Here is a 20,709-nt window from a genome sequence, read left to right as displayed (position 1 = left end):
TCCTTAATACCCCATTGGAAAATTTCATGTGTGATCATACTCATGATTATTACTTAGTAAAGATCAACTAGGTGATCTATAATTCTTGTTTTTGATACACAAATAGGTTAACTGCTAAAATAGCATGCCATACTGGGGAAAGAGAAAGGGAGAACCTGAATACATATTTCCAGAGAGTTTCTAATGGCTAGTGGTCCTTACATCAATTTTTCCACTTGCCAGAGGTAAAAACCCCTCTTCGAAGCATTGAGAGACAAGAGGAGAAACAGAGATGACAGCTAAAGGAATCGTGCTCCTAGGAACAAAACGAATGGCCTGGAATACCCATCCCAACACAGAGAGACAGCTCTCATCTCACGGAACTCTTTGGAGACTTCGGGAAGTGGTCCAGTGGATGAGCATCTGCCCTGGTTTTTCTTGTTTGTTTTTTGGTGAGGAAGTTCAGCCCTGAGCTAACCTCCACTGCCAATCCTCCTCTTTTTCCTGAGGAAGATTGGTCCTGGGCTAACATCCGTGCCCATCTTCCTCCATTTTATATGTGGGATGCCACCACAGCATGGCTTTGATAAGCAGTGCACAGGTCCATGCCCAGGATCCGAACCTGTGAACCCGGGGCCGCCAAAGCAGAGCTCGTGAACTTAACCACTACACCACCGGGCCGGCCCCTCATCTGCCCTGGTTTTGAACATGAACGCTCATGTCTTTGCTGCATGGTATTAAATAAGGGTGCTATGACATGCAAAATGAATGCCAATGGCTTAAAAGTAAAAGAAGCCAACTTTAGCTTGCCAAATAAATACAATTTCAACCTCATCTTGCTCTTTGTCAAAAAATTATGTATGCCTAGACATAAATCATAAGCACTAAGCACACCCTCATAATTTGACACCAAGCTTTTCTCTTAGGAGTCATTACTCGGGTTCTAATCTTTGAAAGAGAATGGTGATGTGTTTGCTTAAAAAAGAACTTATTTTAATTTCTACCTATCGAGCATTTTAAATCAGGCAACGTGGCCTGTGGAATGGTTGCCTCTGCCTGTCAGGCCCAGGGAAGACAGTCAGGGGAGAAGGGAAACACCTGTGCAGCCCATGGGAGCCCGAGGGTGCGCAGGGCAGGCCGAGGGGCCTCACTGATCAACACAAGTGTTTTCACAAATGTCCCATCATTGCCGTCAGCTCCCCTTTGCCAATTTTTAGCTCTTATCCTATTCAAAAATTAAAGTCTCAACTTTGAGAGGAAAAAAGAACAGAGACAATGTTTATTCCTCATACTCTCAGCTCTGATTTGCCAAGCTGATTTCTGAATATGTAGATACTTGGCACATGGAGATGCAAAAGCCTGTCTTCTTGGTCTTGTTAAAGATAGGAATTGAGCCAGAATGTTCTCAGGAGGTTGGCAGAGAAGCCAGGAAGGTATATTTCCACTAATGTAGCTGTTTAAGCTAATTTATCTCGAAATTCTGACAAAATGACTAAGTACTTTGGGATTGCTGCTTTAGAAATACAGGTTTACCAGGGCCGGCCCCCATGGCGCAGTAGTTAAGTGCGTGTGCTCCGCTGCTGGCAGTCTGGGTTTGGATCCCGGGCGTGCACCGATGCACCGCTTGTCAGGCCATGCTGTGGTGGCGTCCCACATAAAGTAGAGGAAGACGGGCACAGATGTTAGCCCAGGGCCAGTCTTCCTCAGCAAAAAGAGGTGGATTGGCATAGATGTTAGCTCAGGGATGACCTTCCTCACAAAAAAAAAAAACAAAGAAATACAGGCTTATCTAGTTTGGGAAGAGGGGTGGGGAGCGAATACAGGGCTTTCAGGAGAAAGAGTGGGTTCCACTGTCGACGAGGCTCTGCTCCACGGGACCTCACAGAGAGGCAGCTGCCAGCAGAACGCTCTGGCACGGCGCCTGGAGTAGAGGTGAGTCAGGCTTTCAGGAGACACCTGGGAGGCATGAGTCCTCTGAGGTATTTTAGTCTGGCAGCACTAGAAATCTGTGCCATTAGATGCTGAGTTGAGAGCACATCACCCTCAGGAAAGAAAAAAATATATTCTTACCGTACAGGGTGAAAATATATGATGAGCACTTTGCACATTTCTGGAAATAAGGCATATTTGTGCACTCAATTTGGAAAAGTGGTGAGTACTGGTAAGCCATTTTCAACAGAGACCTTCCAAATAAGGCCAGACTTTCTGGGACATCCTTCTGCCCTCCAGCATTCCATTCAGAAGAAACAAAAAGCCCAAAAGGAGACTGAGTAGCAAACAAAGATATCACCAGAATGTGGCAGGGCCGGGACCGACACATCCCCACCACCACCCCATGACCTCTTTCCCAAGTCCCACATCTCCATTCAGGGTCACTGGCCCAGAGAAGTGACATCTGTTCGTGATCATTCTGAGGGGGATTCTGAGGTGCTCCTCCGAGGGCGAGTGTTGGATCCACAGACACGCTGGGGGGCTCCTGTGGAGCCCGGTCGGAAACAGGCATGCATAGCTCTTCCGAACAAGATTCAGTGGATTGCTGTTGCCTATTGAAATAGGTCCAGACTCTTTGGGCTCATATTTGAGGTTCCAAACAACATCCACATTTTCAACTTTATCCCTCTCTGCTCACTTAGTTGAGCTCTGGACTCCAGCCAGACCGCCCCTCCAGGACTGCGTGTCGTCGTGGGTGCGTCCACATTTCTGTTCGTGCCCCTCGCCCCTCCCGTAATGTCCACTTCCAGTCTCTCTATCTGGTGACACCGTGCCCATCTCTGCAGGCTCATCTGTGGTCCCCTGGTCCCCTTAGATGTCATCCTGACATCTCCAGCTTATAATCATGCTTCTTTCATTTAACTGTCTATTTGGCTCATAATTATATGCTTCCTGCTACTGTGACTTAACTCTTCATATTTATATTTGTGTCTTAACTTTACGACTAGATTGAAAATGTACTGATAAAGTTAATTTTACATTTCTTTGTACTCCCTACAATGTTGAATATAACTCATACAACTGAAAGCTATTTTTAAATTTTCTGCCTAAACCACTAGGACGAGAAAGAGAACCAATATCTTCCTAACTTTATACCCTTTCAATCATTCTTCTCTCATTGGTTATCTCAAGGTGTCCTAGACGATAACATCAATAAGAACAATACAGTAGAGTTGTTTCTTTACTGAGTTTAGGTTCTAGAAACAGAGTATTAAGCGCAAATAGCACATGATCAAAATTACCTTTGAAAATCTGTTAGGAAAGTGCTATATTGGAGATCTAACAGCTGTCAATAAACCTAATACAGCCAGTTTTTCCTCCAATCTTAAAAAAAAGTGCTGTTTCTTCAATTGAGCACCTGGTTAAATAGTTAAGGGCCACCCTGTATAATTAACATGTATATCCAAGTAGCAGAGTCACCCTCGGAGTGTATGCAGGGAGGGAACACCAGCCACACATCTCTCATCCGACACGCACCGCAGTCACACCCTCCCTGAATGTGGAATGAAATGTGATTCTCTCTCTCTTTAGTCACTTGTTTCCCAAAACTTAAATGCTAGTTCACGGGGGATCTGAAATTTCTTCTTGTGTTAGACACAATCCTAAGACAGCCCCTGAGATGCCCACCAGCTCTGACCCACACCCCTGAATACTCCCCTCCTCCTGAGAGTGAACCGGCCTGTGAAAATGACAGAATATCATTCCCATGATTGGGTTACTGACCAGCTGACTCTGAGTTCTTCAAAAGGGCGATTACTCTAGGTGGGCCTGATCTAATCCAGTGAGCACTAAGGAGCCTGGGAGCCTTTCCTAAGGGAGGAGATGAAGAGATCCAGAGAGGGAGCGAGCCTGTGGAGAGGCCCATGTGACAACCACCTGCTGGGGCCTTCTAGTTGCTGAGAGTGGCTCCAGCCAACAGCTGGTGTGGAAACTGGACCAACCACCTGAGGGAGCTCGGAAACAGACAAGGGCGTACCTGGTTCACACCCTGATTTCAGCCTTTTGAAACCAGAAGCAGAGGGCCCAATTAAAATGTTCTAGACTTTTGACCCAAGAAAACTGTGTGATAATAAATCTGTGTTCTTTTAAACTAATAAATTTGTGTTAATTTGTGATACAGCAGAAAACTGAATACATCTGCTTTCTATATATCAGACACTGTGCTGAGCACTTTAAATGCATGATCTTTTAATGATCCTTACTGTAGAGCCGAGGGATCTAAAGTTCAAAGAGGGCACGTAATTTGCCCAAGTTTGCATAACTAGGAAGGGACGGAGGCAGGATTTTATATCCAGATTTACTAACAAACGTTCTCAGCCGCCACCGCTGGCAAAGCTGGGCACTCTACTGTGGCCTCAGCTCACAACCTGAATGTGCTGTCATCCAACGTGGACCTTTACTCCTTTCTACTGAGAACTTGCCTACGTTACTGACATTGAAGAGAACCTGCCAAACTAACTTTTCATTAAACATTAATGAAACACCTGGTGTAGGGAAGCACTGAATGCAGTGCTCGGGGAACTCAAAGGTTAATTAGACAGTCCAGACCCTAGTAGGGATGGGAAAAGGGCTCATCCACACACATCACAGAGGAGCAGGTGAAGAGGCAGGGGACCCACCAAGCCCCAGATACCAAGGGAAGCACTCGTCTGTTAATTCACCTGACACAGGGACGCTCACAGAAGATGCAGAAACACGTTTCCATGCTCACTTCAGAGGAGACTGTGTTTATGGGAGTCTCCTGGTCCCTAAGATTGGGAAATGAAGGAATCCTTAACAAATTGCACATTTACTTCTAAAACGTTAGCTGATACTAGTAAGAGCTTCATTCATTGTCCTCTTTCTACAGCTGTTTTTAAAGTTTATGTATTTAGGTGTTTTTAGCACCCAAGGTGAAATGGGAAATAACTTGACTTACATAGTCTTCCTAATCTGAAAACATTCTCTGAAATCTAAGAGAAATTCATAATTAGGGTCCTTACAGGGGGAGCACTTGGGATGACATAACACACAATGTCTTACACAAGATTTTTTTAAATGTTCTGAAATTGACTCTTACTTAAACCAATAACAAAACAGCAAACTGAAGTTCTGTGACGGCATGTAGAAATGAATTAACATGCAGTTATGCACCCTTTTACTTACCTGGACACGGAAAGGAATGGCCGGTTAGCAGTGTTTTCAAATTGCAGGTCACAAACTATTTGTGGGTCATGAAGTCAACTGAGTGAATCAAAGCAGTTTTTAAAAAATTACACAGACGTGTGTGTGCATGTGTGTGCGATACACCTCAAGTTTAAGGATAAATACTATGCAATAAAACTTTTTTATGTCCACGGGTTTATACATGTTTGTCATCTTAGGAATGTGATTCACATTTTGTTGCAGAAGTAGGACAGCACTGCCTTAGCTTAGACTAGTCATCTCGACTATCAGTTATCTCAGCTGGGATCTTGTCAAAGCTCCACAAAAACACCATCAGGCTGAAGTCTTCAGGGAGTGTTTGGAGTACAGCATTTGAGTTGTTGATTAAAGAGAGACCCTCATGCTTTAGATTCCAGGTAGAGAAGTGGAAAGGAAGTCATTCTGTAATTAAAGAGGTTTTTACTTTTGCTGGGGTGGAGGGGCATCTCATTTCTGAGGAAAGTGCGCGGGAAGGACCACAGCGTTTCTCATCAAGAGATCCATCTGATCCACTCAAACGCGTGAATGTCCACCTCACCCGTGCCCTGCACATCTGGGGTGACCACATGATAGTCCTGGTCACGTCGGTTGTCCTGGTGTAATTACTAACAGCTTGCCCTTCCACTCTCAAAAATGTCCTGGTTGGATGATAAATTACATGACCGCCCTTTCCATAAGCAAGGAAAAAATGTTCCTGGCTTGGAAGGAAATATTTGTAGGGAAGGGTTGTATACCAAAGATGTTCTATTCTCTTATTCAGATTATGATTTCCCCCGTGCTTCTTTCTCCTGAAACCCCGAGGCATACCTGTCAGAGGAAACTCCACGTTTTCCTATTTGAGAGTGCCAATAAAGACCAGAGAAGTGTTTATCTGACCGAAGCTCATGGACTTGGGGTTCTTAGGTCACTGAGCACGCTATGAGAATTTGGGTAATTCTATATTTCATTTGAAGCTATTGTAAATTTCAAAAAATATATATATACATATATATATATATATATAATATAGGGGCCGGCCCTGTGGCATAGCGGTTAAGTGCGCGTGCTCCGCTGCTGGCGGCCCGAGCGCGCACTGATGTACCCCTTGTCAGGCGGTGCTGTGGCAGCATCTCATATAAAGTAGAGGAAGATGGGCACAGATGTTAGCCCAGGGCCAGTCTTTCTCAGCAAAGAGAGGAGGATTGGCATGGATGTCAGCTCAGGGCCGATCTCCCTCACACACAAAACATAATAATATAGTCATACTGTGCTCCATCTGAAGGGCCACAATAAAATTCCAGTGCTTAAGGTGTTTCTGTTATCATCAAGTTAAAACTAAGCAATATTATTTTAATATTTGTGAAATAATAACGCAAAAACCCCAAAGTTGTTCTTAATACATAAATTCTGTATCCATGGAAAGGTGGAGATAAAATGGCATCACAGGACACCACAAAAATAAAGGTTTTTCTCTAGTCCAAGTAGAGAAAATTGGTGGAAGAACCGAGAAATCCTATGTCGCACGAATGCCGGACTCTCTAACTCCCAGAGCCCCACGCCTTAGTTGTGAGACCACGTTCAGGCTTCAGGTGGGAACACAGTTGCAACAAGACAGCATCATCTGAGATGCTAAATTAATGCTATTTATTTTAAATTTTAAAATTTTTTATAGAATGTTGTGGATTTTAGAGTTGTATAAAACTATATGTATACAGAATTTTATATACAGTTCTCCTTGTTTATTTTATTTTATTTTTTTTTAAGATTTTATTTATTTATTTTTCCCCCCAAAGCCCCAGTAAATAGTTGTATGTCATAGCTGCACATCCTTCCAGTTGCTGTATGTGGGACGCAGCCCCAGCATAGCCGGAGAAGTGGTGCGCGCCCGGGATCCGAACCCGGACCGCCAGCAGCAGAGCACATGCACTTAACCGCTAAGCCACGGGGCCGGCCCTCCTTGTTTATTTTTAAATAAATATTTAATAAAACACTGGGGCCCCAGAGAATGTTTTTGCTCTCTAAAAGGGGTACTTACATTAACAAACTTTGAGATATACAACTGTGAGAAACAGCATGCTTGGAAACAAAGACTGGTTTTCTGCAAAAAAGAAACAGGAACCACCAGGCTTTCTGGCATGTTGGTTTAACAGAAATGCCAGTTTAGCAAAATGAATGTAATTTCATTCACATTGCCAAGAATGTGAAGTAACAGGGGCACTTCCAACTGGTCTGCCTCGTCAGTCTCCCGCCTGCTCAGACCCGACTCCTGTGCACCAGCTCCTCTCAGACCCATCCTGGTTCCCCGCTCCTGACCTTCTATGTTGTACACAGTACAGCCCTTTACCACAACCTCAGTTACAGGTCAGATAACCATCAGAGAGAGAGGAGACTGGACTGAAGGAAACAACAAGTATGTAAATACTTAGAACAATGCCTGCAATATAGTAACGGCTCAAAACATGTCCGCTTCCCTCAGAGATAACCTATTTCACTTTAAAAATTAGGCAACCAAGGTTTAGAAAGTTTGAGACCCATTTAATGTCACAGATCAAGTGAAAGGCAGAAGTAGTTCCAAATCACATTGATTTTCACATTTCAGAAAAAAGAAAAACTCGAGTAACTGATAAGTTTACAGAGAATTAGACTTTTCTATAGTTTCCGCAGGTGCTATTTTTATAATCTATTTTGTGACTGTCTGTGATGTGCTGAAGCACAATTTCTTTTTCTATTTTAAGACATTCTCATCTTTCGTTCTGCCCTTGGATATTCCTTGTAGGTCTGAAGTATCCGCTAGAAGACAATTATGGATTTATCCATTGGTGATCCAACCTTATTATCGAGCCTATTTCATTTTGAAATTTTCCCACACTGTATGCATGCCTAAGCATGCCCATAATATAGTGGATTCTCTGTTTAATTTACATCTCAGTCCAGCACACAAGCTTTCGAAAATGGTTTGACTATTTTTTCAATTTACTATGGAAAAACTAAGTATTGCAGCCCAAAATATACCTATATTGTTTTCAGATATGAGTGTAAGAACAAAGACTGTACTTTTAAATATTTAAATCATTTTGAAAAAAAGTAACATCAGGTCCTCTAGAGATCTAGCTAATAATAGATTGGAAAGTGTGGCAAGTTACTTAAAGGGTATCCTAAGCAATAAGCTGGGACAATTTATACATTGTGTGATATCAGGTTTCCTCAGTAGGATTATTTAAATTTTGATGAAGTTAAAGAGGATGTAATTGTGTGTGTTTATCTGTGTGCGTGAAAAAGAGAGTGAGTGAAACAGAGAGATACACATCTCAAAGCAAGAGGACCTGGTATGAAATGCTAAGGGCTCGGATTTCATCCTGCAGGCAACCAGGAGCCACTGAAGAATTTTAAGCAGGGTAACAACATGATGGAAGTCTGTTGTGGGAAGAGCACTTCAGCAGCAATAGACTGCGGATGGTGAGGTGGGAGGCAGCAGTAGGAAGGTGAACTAGAAGAAAATTCAACAGCCCGGGTGATCTTAACTACGGTAATGCCAATGGTACCAAGTAAGAGAGAACAACTGTGAGGTAAGGCTTGGTTATTATCCAGAGGTGAGAGTGAGGAGGAGGAAAGAGAAAAGTGGAACATGACTCCCAGGTTTCTAACTTGTGAGGCCAGATGGATGGTGGTGCTTCTAACAAAATGAGGACTATGCATCAGGAAAGATTAAGGACATTCACTTTGATGGCCACAATTTTCTCAAGGAACTAGGAGGCAAGGGCATCGTCTGAGAGAAGAGAGAAAGTGTTTATATAGGAGAATCGTAGAGAATGGTGGAAGTTTGGAAAAGTCACTAACGGGAGTGGAGAAGGAAGCTGGCGAAGAACAGCCCACGTCACTGAGCAGACTAAAGTCCTGGGCAGGCACGCGGGCCTGAATTTGTGGTGCCCTCAGTCTGCATGCTACACGATTTTCTGTGTTCCAAGCAACGCTCAGCCATCTGGGTGCATCGGTAGACGCATGGACTACGGACTGATCTCGAGTTGCAAGTCTAAACTTCAAGCGCAGCGGAATGCAGGAGCACGAGGGGATGGAAGCTCCGTGAGGACAGTTTTACGGCATCAACCACAGGGTCCAGGACAGATAAGGAAAGGCGACCAGGAGGGGAAGGACAGTCTTAAGGGGACGAAGGAAAATTGGACCGTAGTTTTACTGAGAATGAGAAAGGAAGAAAGCTGGAACAGGAGGTACTGAGATTAAATTTTCCTAAGTGGAGAAATTCCAGATCTGTGCTGTCCAATATGGCAGCTACTAGCCACATGTGGCTATTTACATTTAAATTAATTAAAATTAAAAATTATGTTCCTCAGTCAAACGAGCCACATTTCAAGTGCTCAAGAGCCATGCCATAGCTACCATATTGTCCAGACTAGATGGGGCAGATAAAACATTTCCATGGACCACGTAGGAAGGTCCATTGGAGAATGCAGCTAATGCCAAGTTCTAGGGAATGCCCAGAAGTATGAGTTGCTGAAATCAATAGAGACAAAAGCCATTGAGGGAGACACAGTCGAGGAAGCAGGAAGGTGGGGTGTTGGATGGGTTTTCCACAGATGTTAAATTCAGCCTGTGGCAGGAGTTCCCATGGAGAAGATATGAGCTAGACGCTCAAGTCAGTCCTCAGCAGGTGATGACCAGACAGACAAACACCTAGCCTTCGTTGGGAGTTGTAATGTGCTTCCTGGCGGTCCATCCTAAACCCTTCAGTCCTACTGTAGCCCCTTGCCTCTGAAACATGCTTGACTGATTCAATCTAGGCCCTACCCCAGAGTAATGTTCCAGGTCCCACTAAAACTTCTCCTGAACCGTTCCCCTGGTTCAACTATATCAGGTTGCTTTGGCCGACTCAACAGTGGGTGGAAAGGGAACCTGCTGAGTTAACTCTCTGCGGTCAGGTTAACTAGGTAGTGGAAAACAATGCATCTGTGGGCATGGCCACAGCTTCACACGGAAGACTTAACAGAGACTACCTGTACCAGGATACACAACAAAAGCAATCTTCATTCACTGAAGAACAGCAGTAGTTCGTGTATGTCTTCTGGGTTTATTAAACACATCTGTCATAATCTAGGGCTTACACTGAAGCTTTTTCAGGGTCAAGTCAAGAGGGATGTCTCTCAACGTGGTAGGTGATATGCCTAGTCATGTTGGCTATTCATAGCCAACCACATCACAGAGAACAACTTCCAGGGCATCAGAGCTGGCTGCCACACCGTGTCCCCCTTCCCTTTTCTTAAGAGCTAGCAGCCATGAGCCACAAGCCCACAGTAACTTCCCCACTGCATCAACTCATGAGGCAGCACGAGTCCTCCCGGCCTCTCATTGCTCGGTCCCTGGACCCAGTGATTACTGTAACACCAGAAGACGGAGGCGGCTACCACACTGCAAAAGTGGTTAATGCTTCATTTGGATGAGTAAACGAAATCTCTCTCTCTATAACTTAATAATTATAAGGGAAATGAGCCCAGTCTCTTTTCCCCTGTCACTAATGCTAATCCCTCTTAACCGTGTCCATTCTTGTTAATATGTGCAATTTTACTCCTACTCGTTTTTAAGAATTAAGAAGCTGGACACACAGTCCTTTTTCTTATTTTTCAATAAGTTATGTTTTAGTCTCTCGATTCTCTGGGCTGTATAGTTATTTGCGTGTAATAGGCTCTTCCACAGAAACACACAGCAGCAAATCCCTCTTGACAAGCCACAGGAAGCTCACTGAGTCATGACACATGCCACCAAACAGCCTCCCAAGAGGCAAACGGTCCTTTTCCTCAGGTGGTGTATGCTTCCACCCAGTTTCAGCAAGACTACATGGTCTCACGTGACTAAGGAAATCACTTTCTTGATTTGTGAAGTTACAGAAAGATGTGGAGTTAATATCCGATTGAGCTAATTAAATTTTAAGAGATGTACGCTCTACCAGGCTTTCTTCCTCCTCGGATTTAGTGAAACATTTTTTTAAAATCTTAGATTGAATTATAGGTCAATCTTTCAAATTTGTTTTTTCACTCTACTGTTTAATCATTCCCTATGAGAATCCCAAATCAATTTTTTAAATTTTCATTTTATTTTAAATGTTACACAATAAGTAACATTAACAGAAACTAATCTGTCAAGTGAGTATTTCTGGTTCTCTCCCACTGACTTGGCAGCCTGAAGCCATTCCATATCGACATTACTTTCAATGTTTTCAGGAGGGAAGCTGTTAGGGCTTTCAGCACACATAACAGATTATCAGCAGACGTTAGTTAACTCATGAACCTGTATCTGAATATCCATCAGATACCCATGGGATCTGGGATAGTATGGCTCCAGCGTCAGCCTGAAGAGTAACCTCAGAGATGGACATCATCCTTACCTCCCTCCCCAGGGCAGCAATAAGACAAAGAAAGGGAGACTGTAAACCATTGATTTGAACCATATAAATGGGCTGAAAATAAATTATGCTGTTATATTTGTCCCCAAAACCAAATTTACCTAACACATAATACAAGTAGTCCCATTCAGCAGCATGAAAGGACTTCTTGGCATCTAATGAAATGTTGCTATTGGTTCCAGTTTTCCCTTTGTATTTCAGGGAGCTGCACCAGCCCATGCAGACCACCCCACACTTATCTCCCAGGCAGAAAGCCTTCCTGGTCAAGGGTCAATTCGACTTGTGATTACTTTATTTAGTCATGTAGCAAGTGTTCTGGTATCTATTATTTTGTGCCCACTCATATTGTATAAAAGGATATTTTTCACAGTACTGCTAAGGGGGGTAACACGCAATCTTGAGTATCAGGGTATACGGATACATGACAGGATGAAGGAATACAGGCCTGGATTCCAAACCACAGATAACATGCGATGCTTTAAAAATTCAGTACAAACCATTTAAATTTACTCAGTCTATTTCTGCAACTAGTGGCTGTTCAGGGTGCTGACAGCAGAGAGAAGTTAATGTGTTGGTAAGAAACCTAAATTGTTATAAAGCAATTTTGAAAGTAACTCAATGCCCCGGAAAGTAATATCAATTGCTCCTTGCTTTTCTTTTCTTTTTTTTTTGTGAGGAAGATCAGCCCTGAGCTAACATCCATGCTAATCCTTCTCTTTTTGTTGAGGAAGACCGGCTCTGCGCTAACATCTATTGCCAATCCTCCTCCTTTTTTTCCCCCAAAGCCCCACTAGATAGTTGTATGTCATAGTTGCACGTCCTAGTTGCTGTATGTGGGACGCAGCCTCAGCATGGCTGGAGAAGCGATGTGTCGGTGCATGCCCGGGATCTGAACCCGGGCCGCCAGTAGCGGAGCGCGCGCACTTAACCGCTAAGCCAGGGGGCTGGCCCACTCCTTGCTTTTCAATTGCCATTGCAAGCCTGCTCCAAACTTCTGTTCTTCAGTTCAGCATCTGCAAAGAAAAGGCAGGTACAGAATACCTCCATAGGAAGAGTCCTGAGTATTGCGATCACAAGAAGTTCTTCTTTAGAACATGCTCTGATATATTTCAAAGGTTTTTTCCTCCCAAGTCTTGATCAACCCTTTGATGCCCTGAGAACAGTGATTTGCATACAAGTGGAAAACTGAACAAGGGAGAATAAGGGTAAAACCAGGGGATAATTTGAGGGTTCCTATAACCTACACCCTGTGAGACAGCACACTGTAGGGAGAAGGGCCTGGCCTGAGGAGCTAGTTTAATCTCAGCTCCACCCTAACCCACCAGTATAGCTTTGGCAAAGCTGCCAACAGCAGTAAGCTTGGGTTTTCTCACTCACAAAAGGTGGTTACACTCACTCCTGGAGTTGTTTTAAAGATCAAAAAAGATACATATGTATAAAGAACTTAATAAAATATTTAATGCTTAATAAATGTCAGCTATTTCATTCTAATTACTGTTAATAATAAACTGAGCTCTCTGTGTATCTATATTTGCATTGTTCAGCAATCACAGGAGGGTCATTTCCAGGGGCACCGAGGATTCAGGTCAGGCTTCGTGGCACTATGCTGGGAAAAGAACAACATTCACAAAGTGCACTGTGAAAATCTACTTTGTGACTAACCCACACAGACTAAATGCACTTTTTAAACCTACAGCATCTGAAGACAGGATTTCAAACTGAAATTACAAAATAATAAGCACAAACTAAAAAATAATTTTAAAAAATCTTTTCCCTTATCGTCAATCTTCTGTATTAACCCAGTACACGTCATTGAGTCCGAGAGATCCAGGTTTTCTTGACACTTATTGGTTAGATATAAAGGAAAAAAAAAATAGTTACTAGAATGAAGGTACAGAAAAAACATTCTTCCTAGGACTTCCGAGTTATCGGAACCCAGTCATACATGCTTGCAAAACAAAAAACAGTTCATAAGCAAATAGCCTCGAGTTTAAATGCATAGAATGTAATAAACAATTCAAAAGGATTCAGCTTCAGCAGAATTCTGTATTTCTATGGTCAGAGTTAATTGTTGCTAAAAAAGCTAATTTCCAATAACATAATCTTTTCAAGTATGCTGCAGAATTTTTCTTAATAGTTGGAAAAATATGTTTGGACTCCAAGTGAAGCAATTTCTAGAGAAAACACATGATCCAAACCTGAAGCTAAAACTGTTACGTACACAGAAATGTACACAATGCTCCCAGGATAATGCAAACAGAGAGCCACTCAGTAAACGTATTGAGCTCTGGTAACAGCATAATCCAGTCTCATCAGGCATCTCCCTCTCGTGCATTAATATGTGACATCCAACACGCACATCATCTCACGATGGAGTGAAATAGAAGCCCTCCAGATTGCAACCCTAGGATAATCAGAGTCTGCAGTGCTCATTATGACTGCAATTATGTAACAAAACTCTCCAAATACGGCTCAGTTATTGCAGTTATTAATCATTCTGGTTTTGTTTCAAGTGCTTGCTTTATAGCCTGCTGGATGGACTCCATTCTGCTACAAGCTGAATGTCAAAGTCAGACACTTGCAGGGGAATCTGCTGTTCTAACGGCCTCAACATAACATACGCTTTCAATCTGTATCTGTGAATACAAGAAAAGTGGAGAAACAAAGCTGTGTCAACAGAGTCACCGACCTTTGCAGTAAACAGAAGACAGTCCCTAACAGAAAACAACTTGGCAAATAAACACTTATTTTGGCAGAACTAGAAATAGTGCTACTTAAGAAGTTAGTTTCAGAATACCAATCAGTTCTTACAGAAAAGGGGGAAAAACTCTAAAAGAATCTGTATATTTGACAAGAAGAGGCCTGCAATGTGCATTTTTAAAGGTTCAAACATCATGGATAGAAGGTATTTCTAAATATTTTACACATAAAACTATGTATTCTGATTAATTTAACTACAAAATGCCAAGTAAAAGACAGCAGATTTATTATACAGAACAAGCACCATCTGTACCACCTAAATCATTGCTAGAGATATATTTGCAGGAAAAAAAATACACCTGGAAAATTCCCAAGCCTAGATTCTAAGATGCTAAGGTGTCAACTAAACAGGATTCCAAACAGACCCAGGGACAGTGACTCCATAAATACTTAAATGTTAACATGCAGAGAGCTCAGAAAAATAAATATAATACTACATTGACATGGTTCACAAAATGCATGCCACTATTTCACGTAGTACACAATTTTTTCAATTTGGCTACATACATTGGGCCCCAGGCTTTGCCCTTATCTGGAATCACCAAGAGCCCACATTCCTGGCCAGTGGGAGCAAATGTGAAGTCTTGGGAGCAAGTCCTTGCCATGTCCTCAATGTCCACAGGCACGACGTTACTGTGAGTGTTTAAAACTTCACTGATCACATCTTGATTTTCTGCCTTGGAAAGTGTGCATGTAGAATACACAAGGAAGCCTCCGGGACGTAAGGCTTTAATTGCAGACCTGCGTGCAATCAGGAAAATGCAGAAGACTGGTTAGGTGCGTTAAAAGGAACTGTGGGGTCTGAAACCAACCTTCCTCAGACCCAGATGCAGTAATGCTGGATGTCTCTAGCCTCATGAGCCATTTCTTCCTAATGTGTCCCTGGATGACCGGGAAAATGGTAATCAGATCAATCAACACAGGAAACAGGATTTCCCAGGAAAGGAGCAAGAAAAAAAGTGTACTCAAGACAGACACTCACAGAATGCCTATACTTAAAAGGAGGCAGAACTTAGAAAGGAAATTGAGAAGTTTCACCAGACGAACACGTAGCTTCAGGGAAAAGATGGGAAGGAAGGTTTTTTTTCCAAGGAGAAGATTTGAAAATATTTGAAAATGCAGATCCAGGAGAAGAACAGTCCCAGGGCTTCAGACTGCAAATGGAGGAGTTGGCCTCAGAAAAGATGGGGTTCCACTCTTCATCTGAAACAACATGGGAGCACGAACATGGAACCGGGATGTTTCAAGGTCAACAACGGTTCATGACAGACAGGATACTAAGAGAGGAGAGGGGGGCACAGTCGTCCACTGGGAGATAAAACCAGAAACATTTTAGTCCTGCTGCCATGGTGATAACTCCAGAGCAACTGCCAACCAAGAAATTTTTTTTCTGAAGAAATCGTGTTCCAGAATCTCTACTGGATTTAAGAGTACAGTCAGCCCCATGTCTCAAATCTACATTTAAACAACTAGAGCACATTCCAATAACTGAGGTTTATAATGAAGATCCACATCATCAAAATAAGTTCAAATTCCATTCTCTATGTTCGATTACTAAAGGAACGAAGAATGCTAATTCAAGACAAGCAAACCGATGACAAGGTTTTCTCTCCTCTCTCCTTCCTTAGACACCCTTAAATGTGACAGGAAAGAAAAAATTAAGTAGTAACTCGAAACAATAAAGTAAATAGGATAGAGAGAATTATTAAATAACAACAGGTTCCAACAATTTCTGAAAGATGATATGCAGACAGAGAAGTGATCTGGATCCAGCGGGTGGAGAGGGCCTCTCACAGTGAGGACTACAGCAACGGAGGGCCACTCTGACCCGCCCAACTGCAGAGAAAACGCCAGATGAAATGCGATGGGAGTAAAAAGTGAAAACAAAGATATTAATTCAAACCATGTATTAAGAAACCATGGATTCCATACTCCCATACATGGCAAGTCAGAGAGCCAGGTAAAACATTGAAAGGATTTTATCTAAGAAAGTTGAATAAACACTTTGGGGAGACCTAAGGCAGCCACTGTAGATGTCTGCCCCCAAAGCAAACAACTCTGCACTCTACCTTGAAGGCAGCCTGCAGAGTCACAGCCAGCCCATCCTGAAGCGACATCACCAGGCAAGATCCCACCCCTAGAGGGAACCTCCTAGTACTTGACTGTCCACTGTCAAAGAAGAACGTACAAGCAAGGAGCGTGGATAACTGAGCGAGAAATGCCCAAGCAATGTGTAAGAGCAAGAATAAAATAAACAAAAATGGCAAAGAAGAAATAGACAATTCAGGAAATAAGAGATACAATAAGACCCAATAAATGCAGAGACATCAGCAAAGATACAGCACCCATAAAACAGTAACAGAATGCCACAAAACAGTACCAGGAAGAGACAGCTTAGGAATTAAACATGTTTGTCAAAATAAAGAGCATTTTGTACAAGTGTTTGGACGTTAAGGCTGAAGAAATCTTCCAAAAAAGTAAAATAACAGAGTGACTGAAAATGAGACAGGGAAGATCAATCAAGTGGATCCAAATTTCAACTAACAGGAGTACTGGAAAGACAATACAGAGAACTGGGGAAGGGGACCTGAATTAATGAAGAAGAAGAGAGTCTTCCAGAGACAAGAAGGATAGGAGTGTTCAGATTGAAAGAACGCATCAAGAGGCCAGAATGCTTGTTATTATTTATTGAGCATCTATTACGTTATTTTTCTAGGTGTTGGGTATATATTGAAATAGAAAAACGACAAAAACACCTCACCTTTGTGAAGCTTACACTCTAGTTGGGGAGACAGAATATAAAAAAGTCTGTCGTGGGCTGAAGTGTGCCCCCAAATTCATATGTTAAAGTCCTAACACAGTGTGTGACTGTATTTGGAGACAGGATCTTTAAAGACATAATTAAATTAAAACGAGGTCTTTAGAGTGGGCCCTAATCCAACACCACTGATGTCCTTGTGAGAGGAGATGTGGGCACAGATACACACAGACGGATGTGACGTGAAGACACAGGGAGAAGACAGCTGTCGACCAGCCAAGCAGAGAGGCCTCAGGAGAAACCACCCCACGGCACCTTCTCTCAGACTTGCAGCCTCCAGAACTTTCAGAAAATAACTTCTGTGGTTTAAATGCTCCCATCTGTGGTACTTTGTGATGGTAGTCCTAGCAAACTGATACAAAGTATATACACATATATACAAACACATGTATACACATACAAATACATACACACACAACACACACATGGATGTGTGTTTGCTTGTGTGTTTTTCCTTCACCAAGCAATCCCCCAATTCTCTGCAAACATTGACTGCACGTCCTGAAATTTAAGTCCATTCTGACTCTCCACCTGGAGTTTGTATCAGATCCCCAGGCCAAGAGCTCAGTCCCACAGGCTGCCCCTCAGATGCCAAGCGCCAGTCCAGGCGCCGGTACTCCTGACCCACAACCCCTTCTTTGGGTTCAATAATTTGCTGGAATGGCTCGTAGAACTCAGGAAAACAGCTTACTTTCTTTTTTTTTTTTTCAGGAAGATTGGCCCTGAGCTAACATCTGTTGCCAATCTTCCTCTTTTTTTCCCTCCCCAAAGCCCCAGTAGACATTTGTATGTCACAGTTGTACATCCTTCTAGTTGCTCTATGTGGGCTTGATGAGTGGTGAGTAGGTCCACGTCCAGGATCCAAACGGGTGAACCCCGGGCCGCCGAAGCAGAATGCGTGAACTTAACCGCTACACTACCAGACCAGGCCCTGCTTTCTAGATTACTGATTTATCACGGAAAGATACAATTCAGGAACAGCCAGATGGAAGAGACACTTAGGGTGAACTATGGGAGAAGTGGTGCAGAGCTTCCATGTCCTCTCCAGGCAGCCCTCCAGCACCTCCTCACCAACCTGGAAGCCCTCCAAATCCCTTCAGGTAGGGTTTCTCATGGAGGCTTCATTAAGGAGGCACAAGTGATTAAATCTTTGGCCACTGATGACTGAGCTCCATCTCCAGCTCCTCTCCACTCCCTGGAGGCACGTCTGAGGAAAGAAGAGACCAGTGAGGCTGCAGGAAGGTAAGCAAGTGAGGTGGTAGGATGAGATGAGATCAGAGTCAGGAGGAAAGGCAGAGGGTCTTATACAACACTGCAAAACTTCAACCTTACAATGAGTGAAAACATCCACACTTTTGTATTACTGTTAAATTTTAGAACTTCAAGAGCAAAGAGAAGATGCTAAATGCCTCCAGAGAGAAAATGAGTCACCTGTGACGGTCCAGGAATGGGACTGGCATCAACGGAGTAGTGCACTCCAAATCCTGGAAAAATGGCAACATGAAGTGGATGCTGTTTATTGCCAAACTGGCAAACAAATATAGGAGGGATACAGAAATTTTCAGATTGTTTGAGAATTTAGAAATTTTACCTCTAGTAAAATGAGGAGGTAAATCCAGAAGAGGAGAAATGTGATATAGAAAACACTGATGGTAACACAAGAGTGCAGTCCCAGGATGATAACTGCATGGGAACCCTGGAGGGTGACCGCTCCAGATCAGAATAATGGATAGGTCTCTAGAGCCCGGAGTGTGACCGCTCCAGATCAGAATGAGAGGGAGAGTTCTAGAGCCCCGGAGGGTGACCACTCCAGATCAGAATGAGAGGGAGGTCTCTAGGGCACCGGAGGGTGACTGCTCCAGATCAGAATGAGAGGGAGGTCTCTAGAGAGAAGTGAGAAGGGATAGAGAGACCCAATGACTGGAAACTGAAAAAATCTTGAAGATTTGGGACATGTACCTGTGGGAGAGAGAGAAAAAGAGAGGAAGGAAGAGAGCAGAGAGATTTTCCCCTCTAATCTGATTGTAGGAAATTTCCTTTCGGTGGCACTCCGATCATAACACTGAGCCAACAGAGAAGGAAATTTAATTCTAACATATTAGTCCATCTACAGTATACAACACTCACAGAATTAAACAATATATACTTGTTACTGATCTTCACTCTTCAGAGTCATTCCACAGACTGATGTTGGTAACGTTTCCCCACACCCAACATCTTTGTCTTTAGTTGAGGATGGTATTTAAGGTAAGGGCTTTGGCCATTTTGGTGAGTTACTCGGTTTTCCTGGGTTTCTCCCATGTATACGTGTTATTAAACTTTTGTTTGCTTTTCTCCTGTTAATCTGTCTCATGTCAATTTAATTCTTAGACCAGCCAGAAGAACCCAGAAGGGTAGAGGAAAATTTCCTCCTCCCCTACAGTACTTTCACAAACCCAGACGGTATAGCCCACTACACACCTACGCTCTATGGCACTAATCTTACAGGACCACCATCGTATAAGTCGTCTGTCGTTAACCAAGACGTCGTTAAGCGGCACATGACTGTACTGAGAATTATTTTATACCACAGAAGATGTTTTTCTCACAAATTGAACCAGTCCATATTTAGGTCTACCACTGGTTTTGCAGAAGGTATAAAGCTATCTCTAAAATTAGCATTTATCAATACACACAATAGTTTCTTCACTTTACATACATAAATGGCAATAGATACTCTATCTTACTTAAGGCTTGAGCATTTAACAACTATATAATCAGATTAGTTCAATGATTTGAAAACCAATACTTCTGGTACTGGTATTCCAATAAAAACTAAAAGATAGATTTAGTATGGTTTTACAATGTACTAACTGAAAATTTACTAACTCCTAAAATATAAGTACCTAAATATGCCGTACTCTGCCCCCTACAGTAGTTTCTAGGATAAATCATCTATTTCCATAAGAATTCACACATATTTTTAAATAGCCCATAAGAACAAAATAATTATTACTGTAGATCTCATCCAAATAATAAAAAGAAGAATATATATATTTTTTCAGGACAGTTAGACAACAGGGTGTGAGAAGGGTTGTGCTGCTTCAGGAGAGAAAGGATTACAGTCAGAACGGAAGAAAGATACTGCTCAGTAGTCTTAACAAGCCCAGTGAGAAATTTAAAATCTGGAGGGGAAAAAGGAAATTTGGAAGTTAGAGAGATTTGAGTAATACTAACAAACTGGGGAAGTTATGGTAATGACTATACAAAAAGATGAGTCAGGATTAGACAAGAAAAACAAGACACATTGGATCTGGGGTCTGGTAGAAGGGTTAGGATTCTCTACACTTGCATAAATTTCTCTGCCATGCAGAGTTATTCTTCTCTTTTTTTAATAAGTGGAAGGAAAAGTAAAAACTAACTCAGCAACATCCATTTTGGCATAAGGGAATCCTCTGCCAACACTTTCCAAATGAGCTGGGGCCCCTTGGCTTCTCAGTGACTATAAGTTTAAGGCTTAACAAGACTCTGAGTAATGCGATACTTTTCACCTCATATAATACTAACTGTACGGCATGAAATTACTACAAACCAAGTTGTATTCACC

At 42.5% G+C, this 20,709-nt stretch overlaps 1 protein-coding gene across 4 annotated transcripts in view; it reads right to left on the bottom strand.

Moving 5' to 3' along the window:
- The window catches only part of NSUN3 (NOP2/Sun RNA methyltransferase 3), a 187,202-nt gene that overhangs the window by 124,073 nt on the left and 42,420 nt on the right, over nt 1-20,709 (bottom strand). Inside the window, exons 6-7 of one of the 4 annotated variants that reach the window (XM_058555634.1) lie at nt 14,813-15,046; nt 12,426-12,558 (exon numbers count right to left, since the gene is read on the bottom strand). The exons of 1 other annotated variant lie outside the window; for it this stretch is intronic. In XM_058555634.1, coding sequence (XP_058411617.1) covers nt 12,552-12,558; nt 14,813-15,046 — 241 coding nt within the window. In that variant the 3' untranslated portion in view covers nt 12,426-12,551. Of the gene's footprint in view, nt 1-12,424; nt 12,559-12,979; nt 15,047-20,709 lie in introns of those variants that run through there. 2 more of the 4 variants (XM_058555638.1, XM_058555639.1) reach the window with 2 other exon arrangements.

This window comes from Diceros bicornis, chromosome 15 (assembly GCF_020826845.1).
Source record: "Diceros bicornis minor isolate mBicDic1 chromosome 15, mDicBic1.mat.cur, whole genome shotgun sequence".
In the NCBI taxonomy this organism is placed as follows: Eukaryota; Metazoa; Chordata; class Mammalia; order Perissodactyla; family Rhinocerotidae; genus Diceros; species Diceros bicornis.
Note: the sequence above shows the minus strand (reverse complement) of the source record. Positions and strands in the feature narration are given on the sequence as shown.